The sequence below is a fragment of the Pungitius pungitius genome, chromosome 6, assembly GCF_949316345.1.
Source record: "Pungitius pungitius chromosome 6, fPunPun2.1, whole genome shotgun sequence".
Classification (NCBI taxonomy): Eukaryota; Metazoa; Chordata; class Actinopteri; order Perciformes; family Gasterosteidae; genus Pungitius; species Pungitius pungitius.
This window is the reverse complement of record NC_084905.1, coordinates 18,164,314-18,181,552: the sequence shown is the minus strand read 5'-3', so window position 1 is coordinate 18,181,552 and position 17,239 is coordinate 18,164,314. Positions and strand designations below refer to the sequence as shown.

At 47.5% G+C, this 17,239-nt stretch overlaps 1 protein-coding gene across 1 annotated transcript in view; it reads left to right on the top strand.

Annotated features, from left to right (window-relative positions):
• The window catches only part of LOC119195586 (protein kinase C-binding protein NELL2), a 62,429-nt gene extending 45,528 nt beyond the window's left edge, over positions 1 to 16,901 (top strand). The window contains exons 16-20 of the mRNA XM_037450622.2: positions 7,569 to 7,709; positions 9,094 to 9,287; positions 11,934 to 12,110; positions 14,966 to 15,190; positions 16,105 to 16,901. Of these exons, the coding sequence (XP_037306519.2) occupies positions 7,569 to 7,709; positions 9,094 to 9,287; positions 11,934 to 12,110; positions 14,966 to 15,190; positions 16,105 to 16,146 (779 nt within the window). The 3' untranslated portion in view covers positions 16,147 to 16,901. The remainder of the gene's footprint in view (positions 1 to 7,568; positions 7,710 to 9,093; positions 9,288 to 11,933; positions 12,111 to 14,965; positions 15,191 to 16,104) is intronic.
• The last annotated feature ends 338 nt before the right edge of the window (positions 16,902 to 17,239 follow it).

The following is a 17,239-nucleotide window of genomic DNA, read 5'->3' as shown; positions in this document are numbered from 1 at the left end:
TTTTTTGGACACTGATTGCTTTGATTCACATGCCTGGAGACACTCAGCATTAAGATTGAGAGACAGGGCTGTGTAGTTTTTAAGGAAGTTATGTGCAGCATGAATAGAAAATCTGTGGAACTAGAAGCGAGCCATTCGTTCCGCTGGGTTTTTGCATGAACCGAACCTTTTAAGATGTTCTCTCCTCCATGTGAAAAACAACTGTTTGCCAACCCCGTCTCTCCACAAATGCAGCTGTCTCTGTCTTAATCACACCATGAGGGGAATGAGGGGATGAAGGATTGGTGGCTGAGGGATGTTTTTTAGACCCCCCACCCCCCCTTTGCTCATCATTGAAACTGATTACAATTTGTGGTACACAAACAAATCGTTGGTGTGCATCCGATGCCTCGGGCGACATGATGTTTGTCTCGCTGCTGCCTCTCACAATTTCACTTCTTCCCGTCCTCGTCGTCTGCGTGACAGCCGGCATCCACATGTGCCCCACTTCCTGTTCTCCAGGTTTTGTAGTCCAGGACCATCGCTGCGCCCCCCCCCCCCCACCCGAACTGCAGGGACAAAGCCTGTGGCACCGTTTAGAGACTTCACCAGTCAGTCAGTGCGATAAGAGAGGGGGGGGGGCGTCTTTTTGTCTCCTCGCAGTCTGGCAGCAGCTCCCAGTGAGGGAAGCGTCTACCGGTGGAGCTCGCTGAGATGTATGGAGGTTAATGTGCTGTTGTGTGGGGAGGATGGGAAGAGAGGTGAGAGATGGAGATGTACGGAGAGAGAGGGACAGATGCAAAATTCGAAGAGGGAGAGGAAAGAGAAGTAACAAGGGGAAAGAGGGGGGGGGGGCGGGGTTGGGAGGAGGTGAAGCGGAAAGGAAGATACAGAGATGTTGGGAAAAACTGACAGATGCAGGGACGCAACGCGAGGAGAGAAGAGACGGGTGGCGGGAGGCGGAGGGTTAGCGGGTTTTCTCTGCATTCGGATGCGGAATGAGGCCGGTGGAGTCGGTGCAGCAGGAGGAAGAGGAAGAGGAGGAGGAGAAGCGGAGCTGGGTGGATGAACATGGAAAAGCTTTCACTAAGTCTGGGTTCCCCGACCACCCCCCTCCCCCAGAACCGGGTGAGCTTTTAGAAGCCTCCCTGGGGACTCGGAGCACTTCTGCCGCCGCGATGGCAGACTGACGGCCTGTCATGAGACGCCGAGCAGGAAGTTCATCAAGTCACGCCTCTGAACACGCACACACACACACACTTTGTGTACATTTCTAGTCCGAACCATCATTAGGTCGCGTGTCGGAATCGAGATCTTCTTGTGGCCGTATGTGTGCGCTTGGTGGCTTGTCATTACCATTCCAGGCAGGGGGGGAGGGAAAGGGGACACGCATTGCTGACGGACAGACACCAGCTAGTGGAGAACTTTTGACACGTCATGAATTATGCAGGACACAGCTGCGGCAGGGCACGCGCACACACACACACACACACACACACACACACACACACTTGGTCGTGGATATAAATGTACGCAGGGCGAGCCATGTCATGTGTGCCCCGAACACGCCGCATAGTCAATGCGGTGGCCTCGGGCTGGTTCCATTCCTCATACGGCTCGGGTGAGGGATGGGCGAGAGGCTGCAATACGGGGGGGGGGGGTTTGTTTTTCAGAAAAATGGGGGCGTCCATTTTCTTCCCTATAGGAGGGAGCCAGACACAAGGATTGCAGCTTTTGCCTTTTTGGGTGTCTCTGCACTGGGTGCCCGTGCATATCCGATGAAGACAAAGCGTTTGGAATCCTCAGAATAAGCACAATTCCACGGCCATTAGATGCAAATCAACAATTTTATAAATATATCCTTCAAAAGCAGGTTAAAGAAATTCTTCTTTCCCGTTTCTTCTTTCCCCATTTCCCCTTTCTTCTAGCCTACAGGGCTATTCATCTAAGCATTTTTAAAAGATATTCACTCATGTTTTATAAAGGGCCACCTAAATAGAATCGCTGTAGCATTGAAAACAGTATTAAAAAAAAAGATTATATCGAACAAAACCAGAAAGGTTTTTAATAAACCATGCCTTACTTGCCTCTGATAGAGGAATCTACACGTCTCAAGAGTCTGAGAATTCTTCTAGAAAATAATTCGCAAATGCAAGAATCAGTTTTACGACGGTCTTGGCTTCGTAGGAAACAGCGGACCGCCTTCTACCGGCCGATAAGTAATTGGAGATAACATCTGAGAACCACCCCTTCTGTTCTGGCCTCAGATGTGGGTTTTTATTGACTGAGTTGCTCCACTGTGTCTTTGTGAAGGCGGCGTTTGTACCATTTCTTTTGGGCTCATTATCGGCTCCTTTCAGGCCACCTCTAAGCTCGTTAGGGTGCTTTATCACCAGGTTAAAATGTCCCCGTCACTACGCCATGTCAGCTCTGAAACTCTAATGGCCGTCCCCCGGCTGGCCTCTTGCTCGCTTCTTAGGAGGCGGCGCCCGAAAAGGGGGAGGCGGGGCAATTTGATCGGACCCCGTGGACGGACGCCTCTTCATCTGTCGAAATCACAGGGAGGCTGGTTTTGCATAAACGGCGATCTTGCACAAGGAGAAATAGATCGAACAGTTTAACGTTCAGTGTTAATGGTGCAATTTCGTTCATGTGACTCCCACACACTCCTGAATGTTTGTTTTGTTCGAGAGCCGAGTTTTAACACCTACACAGCACGTTTATGTTTTAGCGGGGGGGGGGGGGGGAAGGAAACTCATTTCCTCAAGTCGTGATGATTTACCGTATCATCTGAGGTGATACTCTGATGGAGAGATGCGACCCGTTTTGTTTCATGTTCCTTTTCGTCAGAGCTAACGTTTCTTTGAGTTCTTTAAGGATTAAGGGAGACAAGTTATAGAAGAGGACATCATGTAGAGAAACAGTTGATAAGGGAGGACAGACGAGGGCATTTAATTGGGTAATAGCAGGCGAGAGGAGATAAAAACAAAAAACGAGGTGATTTATAATGAGATGTAAAAATGGAACGGGAGAAAACAGCAGTGAAGAAGAGCAGGCGAGTCGGGGGGGGGAAAGCGGACGGACAGCGAGTTCATGAGGCGGCTTGGAAGGTGGTGAGAAACAGCCGTGAGAGCCCCGGGGGCCTGTTGGCTTATCGACTTATTGGGAGAGCGAGCCCAACAGGGCCACACAAACAATTTGTGCCCTCGGACCTCATTTACATCGACGTCGAGCTCCGGGAAGCCGTCTCAGAGTTTGAGACAAAAACAACAACTCAGCAGACGGACTGACACGAAGCATGAAGATAAAATCGACGGAACACAGTCAGGTGCATGTGATGAATGGAGATAAAAAAAGTGGCACAGGACAGAAACATGCTCGGCGGTTGTATAAGTTTAAACGGGGAGTAAAAGTATAAAATCTAAAGTACCGTAATCTCCCCCCTGGACGCCACCCACAGGACTCTCAGCCGCGGGTAGTGAATTTTTATAAACAGTATCCTTTTTTCTGACAGCTCCCATGATGCATCGCTGCTGCTCTCCTTCCTCTGCCCCGCGATTTACCCACATGGCTCGGTGGGGGGGGCGGGGCTGCTGTGACCGCCGAAACCCTAGCGGCTTATTTAAAGCACCGTGATTATGTATTCGTTATTTATTTAGGGGGCGGCCATGCAGAGAACCTCACTCCATCACTCCTAATTAGTGCGTGTTAATTAGGCCCCCCGCTGATGGCCAAAGCGGAGCGGTAGTCTCTCGGGGGGGGGGGGGGTTAGCTTGCTGCAATGGACGTTGGGAAGCTACATGGCTTTAAAAGGCCATCGGAAATTCAATCGCCCCCCCCCCCTCTCTCTGCCGCAGCACACAGGTCCGCTCTGTAGACTCCATTGGAGGACGTGTAGGTGCTCCTTCTGTAGCTTGACCAAATAACCTCAGTGGTGCCTTTGTCTTTAGAGGAAAGTTTACAGTTGGGACTAATTTCTGATTTTTCACTTCCAAAGCAACCCCAATGCTGATGTCCCGTTCTGCTTGTTTTGACTGCAGACCTTTGTTGACGCGTCGGGGTGATTTCAGTTCAGCGGTGGATGAATTTCCGTGATTGCGCTTGCAGCCACTGAGGCTTGTTTTCAATTTACCATTATTACTCATCCACTCTCCCGCTCAAGTGCCCTGCCGATACGGATTGGCGTGTCAGTGTCTGTTTCATCTTCAGGAACCCAGTGTGCAACTCAATTTTCCACCGGGTTTTATAATGATTGATTACTCGAGATCGCTCACTCCCTTAATGAAGACTGAGGGCCGGTGACAATCACTCAATTAACTTTACAGTACATTAAAGATCCGGGATCAGGAATTCATTTCTTACCTTGTCTCGGTGTCACGTACATGCCGATAAAAGCTCGGTACACATCGACTTATAAAAAAAAAAGGTTCTGCTGTCTTTTCCAGTAGTAGTTCAGTAGTAAACGTGATCTGACATGACAAATCCAGCTAATTTTAAAATCCATTCGTGGTTAAATGGCCTCCGACTTAAGAGCAGGAAGGGCTGGTGGAGTCAAGATGCAGAGACCTTAGAACAATGCCCCCCCCCCCCCCGGTGAGGGCCCCCGGGTCAGGACGGCCTCTACGGGAATGAAACTCCTTTTGAATGAGGTTACTGTACGGGGGGGAGAAGTACGTGGGGTGGCGGCTCCAGTGATGCAACGCCGTAGAACTGCACCACAACCCCCCCAGGCTGGCTGTCAGTCAGAGAAGGTGAAAGACATGAGGGGTGGGGAGGGGGGGGACAATGGATGAAAGCAAGGAAAAAATGACGGGGTAAAGGCAGAGAACTGCACCTACGCAGCATCAGAATAGGAAACCAGCATGAAGTGGAGAGGTTAGGAGACAACGGAAGGGAGGGGGGAGAGGGGGGGGGGCAGACTAAACTTTAAACCCTGTCTTTTTTCTGCTCAATGAAAGAGCAAACCGCAGCGATGTGGAAAGGTGAGGACGGGGGGGGGGGGGGGGGGGCTCTGTGTTTGCCTGAGCCCTGAAACAGAAATCGACAGGCAGAGTGAAAAAGGAGGACACGTGGAAAGGATGAGGAAGAAAGAAAGGGATGAGGAAGGAGGAGGAGGAGGAGGAGGAGGTCGCGGCGCAGAGAGGCCCACTGCTTGTTCCTCACTGTGTCCTCGGAGAGTTGCCTTAATAGAACCCTTGATTCCAGGCCGCCACTCAGGATAACGAGCAGGCTAGCCGCGGCCCGGCTCATCTTCCTCCTCCTCCTCCTCCTCCTCATCTAGCCCTTCCTCATCCTCCTGTTCATGTAGGTTTTTTCCTCTTGACAATTTCCACATCTTTCAGTTGGCAAGGTAACTCCAAAATAACTGCTCTTCCGTGGCCTTGACCTCTCCTGGAGATGGATTCTGAATTTTTTTTCTTCGGATTTTACTGTGTGTGTGTGTGTGTGGTCTTTTTATTCTTAAGCAGAGAAGGAAAAACATGCCATGATTTGACAAGTAAAAAAAAGAAAAAAGGAAAGATACTGCGCCATCCACACGTCTATGATTCAACTAGAGCCTCGTGACTCAGTAGAAAACGAAGCTTTCAGGCAGCGCCCTTGTCTGGTTGTCACTGCTGATGATTTAATTACAACCATCTTCCATTATCTTCTACGCCGGATGATAAAGGAGAAGGCGAGACTTTTTGGAAGCGCGCTGCACCCCACGCATTCAGTGACAGTGACTTCCGTCGTCCCTCAAAACACACGCTGCCGCTGCTTTAACGGTCGGGTCCACAGCGTCCCGGGAAGCAACAGCTTCAGTTCGGGGCTCGGTAAAAAAAAAATTGAATCTTTTGTTGCCACACAGTCACGTTTTTTTGAAGATCTGAATGAAACTAGCCGGAAATAGCTATGTGCATATTTTTAGACTCCCTTTCGCCATCGGTGTCCGTTATAAATAGTATCTGACTGCTCAGTCGCACCAGTTTCATCCAGCCATGTATATGGGGGAGAAATGGATGATCCAAACAAATTTGGCGTCATCGTTGTTGTTTTTCATAACCAGCAGCTTTTCGCTTTAAATGACCCCTCTCTTCTTTTATCACACCGATATTCATAGGCAGCGAAGAGCATCGGGTGTTTCTCTTCAGGAGTAGTAGGAGAATTGCTACTACTTAACTTAAGTAGTGTCCTGTTAAACCCAAATTGTTGACCTAAGGCGAGAAAACGAGGTGCTCTGCTCTCAAACGGATGTAATTAGTCAAATGTGAGCTTTCGCTTTGAAGCCTGCCACTTCGAAAGCTGGAGTTGGTTTTTTTTTTTAAACCTAAAACCTTAAATACGGAGGGAACAAAAAGACATGCAGACGTTTTTTTAAGAAAACTTCTCAGACAAATGCAGGTCATTTTTTTTAATAGACAAGGCCCTAATCTGCAGGACATTTCATCAGCAGTTAATCTGCTTGCTGAAATTCTATTAAAAGGCTGCGGGCTCATTAGCCAATAGATCTTAATCCCATTACAGCCTGGGCGGTGGGGGACCATGAGCCCGTCTGTCTGTCGCTGTATGGGGGGGGGGGGGGGAAGAGAGACTGTTGCACGCGGTTGAGGAGAAGGTCAGACGCGGCACACTGCCATTTCCATAATGAGAGCAGAGCATCATGCATCATGCAGGAAAAAACATTACAGACTAATACAGAGGCATTTAATCACGTTTGCATGCCTGGGCGTAACTTATTTAGCGGTACTGTATAATAACTGGCGTTATTTCCTCCTGCGTTGGCCTGGCCCTCCGTTTAATTAAATGTTAGCTGGAATACCAGAGTAATCCGTCTCTCCGTGCGCTTAAGCGTCGTTGTTGGAAATCATATTAGGTTTGTTCTCGGGGTCGATGTTTGCAGAAAAGTTGCAAACGTCGGCCCCTTGTTGAAATACAAAGAGTTGGGATGTTGGGCTTCTGCAAACAGAAAACGGGCAGAGAGAGAGAGAGGGAAGAGAGACGCAAGGGAAGAAATACAGCGTCAAAAGCATGTAATCAAAGTCTTTTACTAACGACAAGAGGAGGAGGAGGCAGAGTCAAGGATATTTCTAAGTGGAGCCCTGCGCAAATAAACATGAGCTCCATCTATTGACAACCGCCCACACGACGTGTTGGAAGCTGCGTGTTAAAGCCCTTTGATGAGCTTCCCCACACATCACCTCAGCTCCTTTTGTCCAAGTGAAGTTCAATAAAAAAAAAAAAGAAAAAAAAGAAAGCCTTTGCACACCTCATAATTTGTGTGTGAGCCTGCATGCGTTGGAGGATTAGACTGCAGTATTTTTTACTGGCATTTAGAAAATGTCAGTCAGACGTATTAGAGGAATTCCTCCACTGCCATCTTTCATTTATACAGATGTCCTTTTTTTTTTCCTGCTGTGCAACTGCCGGCCGATCAATGAAGCCTCCGGACTAGATTCACTCAAACGTTAAGACGTGTCGTTGTATCAATTATAAGTCGGTCAATGTTGAAAATGCCTACCGGGCTACAATGGAGCTCAATAGCGCCTTCACCGTGAAGAGCGCACGAGATAGAGACTGTATATGGATGTCTTGTTCTTCTTCCTTTTCAGATATTGATGAGTGTGCGGACGGCTTTGTCGAGTGTGATAGTAAATCAACTTGTGTCAACTTGCCCGGCTGGTACCACTGTGAGTGCCGCGACGGCTACCATGACAACGGCTTGTTTTCCGCCAGCGGGGAATCGTGTGTAGGTGAGTGGTCCACCTTCTCTACTCATAGTAATAGCATATAAAACCATGGTGAACGTGTTAGATGGTATTGCAATTTTGGGATTGAAGCTTGGATACGTCTAAAGAATCCTCTCTTTTGTGTGAAATGTATTGTTTGAAAACACAATGAAATAAAAAAATATATATTTTCTGTGTAAATATTTTTACAATTCTGGTTGATTTCTTTTTTTAGTAATGACCATTTTTTTTTAATCTTAGAACTCCACAATGCCACGTTACTAGACAATATTTACCATTAAATGGTCCCTGATAATATATTTCATCACATATTTGCTTTATATTTCTGTATTATTTCATGCTTCAAGGCTGGGTTAGGACTCAAGAGCAGAGACTGACATTGGAGACGAGATTTAAGTTGAAAAAAGATGGTTCTTTACTGGTATAATGAACAAAAATAACTCAAAGCAACTCAATGCCGGCGCAAGCAAAAAACATCAAAAGGCATTGTTATAAGTCATAAGTCGTTGAGGAGACCCGAGGGCTTCGGCAGCGGAAGAACAATGGAAATGTGACCAAAAGCGCGGGAGACACAGGGGAGAATTTATGAGTGGTGCAATGAGGCAATTGGAGGCAGCTGGGTGGACCGTCCAGGTGAGCAGGAGGAGTGCAATCAGGGGAAACACACACACACACACACACACAGGTAGAAATAGAGACTAACGAGACGTTACGTGCTAAGAGATTAAAGAAGCAAACAACGGAAAAAAAGTCCCTTTGTAAATGGACTTTTCTGAGTCACCAACCATCAACAACTGTCCTTTTTTGTTACACACGATGTGTTGTTTCACTCCTGTAAACCGTCGTGTGATCGAACAGGTTTGGCATTATCGGTGTGCTTTTCCTCCCAAACCGTCAGTTTTTTCAAGGCTTTTCCGTTTTGCCGCCTTCCCGATTTCTGTAACATTCTGTCTGATGCCGCCTGTGAGGGAAAAGTGTCAGCTGTCAAAATGCAAACCCTCAATCTACAGCAACGTCGAAGCATCGCCTGCAACAATGGTACCAGCTCTGCTCGACTCGTTGTCCTCATCCTGCCTGTCAGGATGAGTTGGCAGAGGAAGGAAGAGGAAGCAGATTAAATAGACTCTCGAAAAGAAAAAAAAAGTACCTGCTTCACAAAGCAAAGTAATAATTTCCCAGGGTTCTGAGTAACATCACGGTTATATACTGTATGTTTCCACCGGAGTTTCTTTGCTATTTATACAGCCGAGGACAAAGGTGTATTGTACTGTTGTGTAACGGGACATTGCTCCCTTGCCTTTTCATCATTTAGCCGTACAATGAATAAACTGCGGTTCCGCACCGAACACACCTGTGATGTCACCCTTTTTGCGCCCCCCCCTGCTAGATATTAACGAATGCAAGACGGGGCGAAACACCTGCGCCAACGACACGGTGTGCTTCAACCTGGACGGAGGCTACGACTGCCGGTGCCCCCACGGGCACAACTGCACCGGGGACTGTATCCACGACAACAAGGTCAAGCACAGCGGGCAGATCTGGGTGCTGGACAGCGACCGGTGCTCCGTGTGCTCCTGCCAGGTAACGGGAAAAAAGGAGGCGTAGACCACGTAGCGTGGCGTGTAGGGGCCTGGGCAACAGAGGAGACGAGGCCGAGGTGCATGGACGGACCGAAATAAGACTTGGGAAAGACTGAGGGGCAGGTAGAAGCGGAATGAATGCATCCCGCCGCCATGGAAGAGTCGAGGCAGGATGTTCCTTTCGCAATATTTACCGCATTTGCGCCCAACTGGTCTGGGATTGAGTTTTCAGTTCTTTTGTTTATTGTCGATTTCTATTCTAGTGTCTAAACAAAGAATTACAAACCGTCTGTGAACGGTGACGTCTCCCGAAGTGCCACTCAGCAACATAGTCACCTTGTTTTGTCCCCCAATCACACTGCTTCCTTTGAACCAATCCGCGGTGCTTCTGAAAAAGATTGAACCACCGTGGTGCAATAGATGAAGGGATTTTTTTGTTTTAATTAGACATGGCGTGACTGTGCATGAAAGACCAATGTCATGCCACCTTTTAAGAAGAACGTATTAAAACCCATGGAGTTGTAACATGGAGGTCAATGAACCAGGAGCATGCACAGCTTCCAGTTTGCTCTTCGAAAGCAAGAAAAAGTCTAAATTAAACTACGGCAGACGACTAGCGGAAGTGGTTCGCTCGTAGGAAAGGACTCCGAGAGCTAACTATTAGCAACGCTTCTGTTGGTGTCTTTGACCTCGTGTTTTGGTTCGTTGGCCACAGAAGGCAGCGTTTCCTTCAGACTGTGCGGGCGCTGGATCCCCAGCACCAAACAGCACCAAACAGCAGACAATGTTTGCGATTCAACGAAGCCTCCAGCAGATGAAGAAAAGCTGGTGGAGCCCTAAACGGAGCTAAAAAAAAAGAGTGTGAGGATTCTTCGGGCAGAAGCACAACTGCAATTTTAAACAGAATCAGAAATTAAGATACACCGCTATATTTTACTTGTATCTATTAAAACAAGGAACACGTGTTGTGTGTGTGTGTGTCACCGGCTCTGCGTGTCTCGTACTCCTAAGCTAGCAAGCGTAGCTGTGCAGCCCTCGGGGCCAAGTCATTTTCGGAGGAAAATGCAGCGATTTCATTAATCAAATCCTTCTGGAAATGAAAGACCTAAAGAGAGTGGCGCAATAAACGTAAACGTGACTGCGCTGTTAAAAAAAAAAGACACCGGTCCTGCTGTGAGAGGAGATTTTATTAAAGTACAGGATGAGCTGTATGAAGGGATTCTGTAAAGGTGTAGCAGAGTGATTCGGGTTTTGGATGTCGCTGCGTTGATTGCTTTCTGACACCCCAGTGGCACGGCATCCGGGAACAGTGGGTCCAAAACACCTGACGCTATCATCCTAAACACATTTTCTCTCCGTGATTAGTAGGTCATGGACCAGTCATATTTAGCATTTTCAGTGTTTCACTCATCGTAATGCCAAGTGTGTGGCAGAAGTGGAAGGTGATTATAGAGCATTAGTGTCGCATTGTGAATGCTCAAGCAACAAATTATTCATTTGATTACAAAGGGACCGGGGCAGAAACGGCTCACTAATTAAATGAGTCATATTAATTGATTTGTGAGATTGAAGGGCTGCCAGTCAAAATGAGCTGCACTGAGCGATTTGAAGGAGCCAAGGAGTAAACATGTTGTTGTTTAGAAGGACGCAGCTGGATATTAGATGGAGAGCTGCGACTAACCCATGGGGGGAAGCCAAGGTCGAACATGACGGAGAAGACAAAGGCTGGGATGTGTCCAGACTCATGCAATATGCAAATGGTTCATTCTTTCAATCTGCTAGAGGACCATATGTGTGGGGTTTAGTTTAAGAGTGCATCTTGCAGCGTGGCAGCTAATTACTAAAACGTTTCAGAAATGAAGCTACTTTTAGCTTCTATAATCACCTCATTGGCGGGGAGGACGGATATATTCCAGAAACTCGTATAACTATGTATAGCTGCAGGGGCAACTGGTCCAGAAATCCTTTAATGAGGTGAAAATAAAGCTGCAGAAAATAATATTTGGACTTGCAGGTATAAATGTGTGTCTTTCCCCTTTCATCAGCAGCCAACTCTTTTCTTCTCAATATTCTAATAAAGGCATAAAAAGAAATTATGCAGGTACATTTTCGACTAATGATCCATTCATCAACCAGTGTTTTGTATGTGTCTGGAACAATCTCTACTATATTTATTTTCCAAGATAGTTACAGATCAGTTGTGACTGGGAGAGCAAAATGTGAGTAGTGAGTTAAATTCAGATCAGGAGCGGTTCTTGTACGTTGAAGGCACCTTAAATCCCTGAGACAAGAGGCACTTCCTCAAACCCACCGCTGACGATCGAGAACTCCTGAAGAACCTCCGAGCTTCAGTGTTGACAAAAAAGTATTTTAATCTCGCGTGTCTTCCCCTCAGCAAAGCCAGGCAAAGCTATGAAACAGAGCTTTACATCGGTTGCTAGGCTACGCAGGCTTGGTTACACCATTGATCATCGACGTGCACGTTTAACGATCCCATTCAAAACAAATGGCCTCGTCTTTGCGTCACCATTAAACGGTTTCAGCGTAGACTAAAACGTATTTTCTTTTGATTTCTGGATTATTTCATGGATTGAGGCTGGGTTAGGACTCAAGAGCAGAGTGTTTTAATCTGTGCCCTCCTCCCAAGGCCGGCCAGGTGATGTGCCGCCGGATGGTTTGCGACTGCGACAACCCCAGCGCCGACCTGTTCTGCTGCCCCGAGTGCGACCCTCGACTGAGCAGCCAGTGCCTGCACCAGAACGGCCTGCTCACCTACGGCAGCGGCGACACGTGGGTGGAGAACTGCCAGCAGTGCCAGTGCCTGGTGAGTAGGACTGAATGAATAAAAAAATAAAAAATAAACTCCTTTTATAAAGACCGCATCGCTTAAAGCCAGGCGACGCTTTTATTCAGGGCGAGTCGCGGGGGAAAAAACAGCCACGCTGCCCGACACGGGGAATCCGAACGAATACGCCGCGGAAATGCTCACAAATGTGATGTAAAGAGAGTCAAAGAGAGATGTTTTTGCAGCAAGAGCAAAGGGATTGATGAAGAGGCCAACGGGAGGGGGGGGGGGGGGGGGGGGTGTGTGGCAGAGAGGAGAAAACGAAGAAAAGGGGTGAGTGATAAGTGGGATTCGAAGAAGCTCAAACTCGCTGCGCTGTTGTCTGCTGTGAAGGAATTGTACTTTTATATTGGAGGACACTTCCAAGGTGGAGTTAACGGGATAGAATGTGTGGACGTGGAGAGTGGGAGGCGTAACGCGGCGTGTCGTCTTTGTGTGGGCTCTGAGAAGGTTACGTTGATTGATGAGTATTTGCAGCATTTGGTTGTTTTGTTTTTCAGACCGTCCTCTACACGGCGTGTAGAGACAAAATCACACCGTGTTCATGGTATAAATCTTTGGCTGTGAGACGCGTAGCGCTGTTTTCTTTGTGTTCTTCGGGCTGCGTCGACCTTTTCCCAGGTTTACACAGCGCGGCGACCGGGCGTGAAAGCGTAAATCCTGCTTTCTACCTGGGAGGCCTCCCTCTCCCGCCATTTGGCCGCTACGCGCACACGCAAATGCAAATGTCACCGTTTACATTCCCGCCACGCCGTCTTGCCGCGATCGCACTCGGCAGTACCGCACACCCACGCTGGTGTCGCTCCTTCTGCTCGGTGACTCACGAATCCCCCCCACGCCCCCACCTCATCGCAGACGACCACTTTACGACTCCATTTTTTTTCGTCCTGTTTCCTCCCATTTAATGCCAATAAAGATCAGCCCGCACCAGAAGATAGAAGTTGTCTTTATGGTCTGAGGAGCAGCACTGATTTCCCCCCCCTCGCCGCCCCGGCCTCCACCCGCCAGTCGAATGCTGTCCCGATGCCCGGACCCCCCCCCGAGGGCTGTTTTTTTTTTTTTTTTTAGATTCCTTACAGCGAGCCATTATACACGAGCTGGAAAATCACCGCTCGGGCTGAGAGGCAGGGAGGGAGCCGGGGGGGGGGGGCTGGGAAATGGGCTCGCTCGGCTTTCCTCTCTCTCGCTGAGGCCGTGCACGCTGTCGGCACTTGTATATGTTGACACAAAAAACATAAAAGGACACAAACGCGTTTTGAGAATGCGGGCGCGGCAGTCTCAACAGCACACACACACACACACACACACACACACACGCGCGCGGTATACAACGCAGAGTGAATGAATTCCTCGTGTCCAGCGGGGCGCCCAAAAAGACTCTTGGTTCAAAGGTGCGCAGCGACATGCAGGGGCTCCAGTGGGCGTGACAGCGACTTGAAATGAGCCTTGAAGGCTGCGACACCTAGCAGAGCCGTGTCTGTCCGGGCTCAGCGGGGGGGCGGCGGGGGGCGGGGGTCCCCAAAATACACAGCGACAGCAGCCAGATGGGCGAATCGTTCTCCAAAGACCAAGATGTGAATCCTTCCACGCTACCCCGTGCAATCATTTGAAATCAAGTACGTGGCCTTTGCAGAAGGGGACGCACCATGTTGTTTGCTATCTCGGTAAGTCACCGGTAGATCAGAGGAGCAGATTTCTTCCGCCATAGTTTTTTACTTAAGGCCAGGGCGGATAAAAGAGAGAGCGTGATTACATGCCGACTGATTCCCAGCCAAATATAAATGTCACCAGTTTTAATCTACTGGAGGCTGTTGGTAACAACATCTGTCCAAGTAGAAGCAGAGAGATTAAATAACTACGAACCACTGAATGCAAACCTTCTATAATATCACAAAGAGGTGAAATAACGGCGTCGGTTTTAGGCCGATCAAGTCTCCAATTGTAATTCAATATTCTTCCCATTTTGTGATCCTAGGCCATATCTGCATAAACAGAAAAAGATAATGTCCCTTTCCCAGCGTGGGATAGATACCTGAGGCTACATTCAATCCCCCCCCGAGTACCAGTGCCACTCGAGGATTTCCCAATTCAAATGTTTACACAGCACACAGAGCCATTGAGTGGGCATTAGCCCCGTGTGAGCCTTTCCTTTATAGCCTAATTTACTACAACATTTCCAAAACGCTGAGCCAGACAGTTTTCAGTGATATTAAATATCCCCAGTGGGACACTTGCATCCAGCCTCTTGTAACTTAATGTTTGTGTGTGTGTGTGTGTGTGCGTCTGCGTCTGTGCTTAAACATATATAGTCTGGAGCCATATTTCATTTTCAGAGTAGGAGCTGTAAGGTTCATGGGTGCCAGTGGAAACACAAGTGGGCCAAAGCAGAATGATGCAGCAGACACTGGTTTGGATGTATATAGTAACATATATATTTATATATACAGTATATATATAGATATACATGACCTGCTTCCTCAGGCCAATCAGAAATGGCAGCGGGAGGAAGCCACTGTAAATGAGAACAACGATGGGAGAGGGGGACGAGAAGGAGTCAGTTAAGAAGCTGCAGCTTTTTCCTCCGACTCTGTAAAAAGAAAGTGCTGACAGTTTGTCCTGCTCATCTATATTTCCCCGGTACCTTAACAACTCTCTGTTTCATTATCTCAAGTAGAGACGCTCCCTCCGGTGGCAAATGCACAGCGTCAGGAGAAATGTGTGCATGTGCATGAAAAACTTGTTTAGATGCTGGAAAATGCAATTGTATTTTTTCTAAACCCCTCTTCTTTTTTTTTCTTCTTCTTCTCCCAAATGGTGTCCCTCTGCCTCTGCAGCAGGGGCAGGTGGACTGCTGGCCCCTGCCGTGCCCCCCCGTGGACTGTGAGTTCACCGTGGTGCCCGAGGGCGAGTGCTGTCCCCGCTGCGTCACCGACCCCTGCCAGGCGGACACCATCCGCAACGACATCACCAAGACGTGCACGGACGAGCACAACATCTCGCGCTTCAGCGGCTCCTCCTGGATCAAACACGGCACAGAGTGCACCCTGTGCCAGTGCAAGGTGAGCCCCCCAGTCCAGTCCAGAGAGGGGAGGAAGATTCTGCATCTTTGACACAAGGTGGTAAATATGTGTGCGTAGGTGTTGATTCAGCTGAATCTGATGTGCACCGCATGCAGCAGTGAGTAGCAGTAAGAGAAGTCGAAATAAATGAGTCTCAATCTGTGAGGGTGATTGGCAAGAGAGAAAATACGATATTCATAATCCAAGAATATATATTGCGCTGAAACGTTGGACAGAAACAGCCACATCGCGTCTCGGGTCTCTGACTCCGCTGCAGCACAAAGAAAGAAACGTGTAGATATCAACGTGCCGAGATCTAGAAAACTCAGACAAACTAGCGTAATTGCTTTGAGCAAATCGGGTGGAGAAATTTGCTTTCCAAAAGTTTTTTTGTTTCAGACTAGTGGCACAGAACAATCACTAGAAAAATAAACTATGCAGCAAAATGTCCTCTTCGTTATCAATCGTGAGCATAAATTGTTTGCCTCAGCTTTAGGACTAATCCCCAAAGACTGACTCCCCAGAGTTTTTTTCTGGGATGGAATATTTTCTCTCCGCCTGCCTGACACTGATGTTTACATCTTCAAAAATGATGACAGCCATTAAATGTGTACTGTCTGTCAAAGAAAATGCCAAAGACCTCCATTGAATTCCAATTCCAATATGGATTTATTAATGTTGAACAGTCAGTTTTCTATCACAGCTTTGGTCAGTTTGGGGATTTAGTATATGTCATTTTTGGATGTCATTTTAGTTTAAGGCAGAATAACTGCCCAGAGGAATCTGAAATACCAGACAGTCCGTATTCTGCACCTGCGGATATTTACCGTTGTGATCCACAAAGACTTGGGTGCCGAAGTGTGACAATGGGCCATTAACATGTTTCTGTGCCTCCTCTCTCCTCTCACCTCCAGAACGGACACATCTGTTGCTCAGTGGACCCCATGTGCCTTTAGTCCGGGCGGACCTGAAGGCACCTGTACAGTGTTCTCCATGTAAAAACAAAGTAACACCACCCTCACGTCTCCTCACCGTCCTCCTCGCAGGCGTAGGTCACAAAGTGTTCGCATTGTTAGGATTTGATTTTGCCTGCCAAACCAGACTGGGAGGGGGGGGGGGAAGAAGAGTATCATTTATCAAAAACATCATGGTCAAAATACAGATAATTGTACAAATTTAACCGTCAGGTAATTTCTGGTGATTTCTAGATCTTATTGTGTGCTCCACTTTGTAGACCCCAGCCAACTTGTGCACGTCCAGCGTTAACAGTGTTCTTGCAAATACTCTATGACCCACGTCTGCCCCTCAACTCCCCTTTATACCAAAAGCAGACCTACACCATACCAGACAAACCGGTGGACTACGGTTTCCCCCTTAACCCGCTCCCTTTGTCCTCTCCGTACCACTTAAGGGTGACCACTTAAGGGATCCCCACTCTGCATCATGGCTCCATAAACCTGTAAGATATTACTATTACTGGCATGACTTGTGCTTGATGTCCAAACATTTTTGCTGATTTCCAAAATCTCAGCGATGCTGATGATACCTTAGATAGAGTAAAGGCAGTTAAGGTTCCGTTGCCACATTTATGGATCGTCTATATTATGTGGTGCTTTGTAGCGTTTTGTTCCATTTCTCTTTTTTTGTAATCTTTTCTTTCCAGGCTTGTTATTGTGTAATAGTGAAATAAAGTATTTCCATTTACATTTAACGGTTGTCTTTGCCTCATGTATGAGTGTGTATTCATTGTGTTTGAAGCTTATTGGGTACATCTAGTCAAAACAGAAGATAGAAACCACCTTTTATGAAGGTTATAATGGTCATGTTGTGATTATTTTGTCCACTCCATTTAAATCAATGAATGATGGCTGAACAACATAAACAATTCTCTGTATAATACAATAACAAACTACATCCTCCAAAATTATAAAGACATCAAAGAAAAACTAACTGGAATATCAGCACTCATTTACAAGTGAAACTCGTAAAATTCGAATATCGTGCAAAAGCTCATTACTTTCAGTAATTCAACTTAAAAAGGTGAAACTA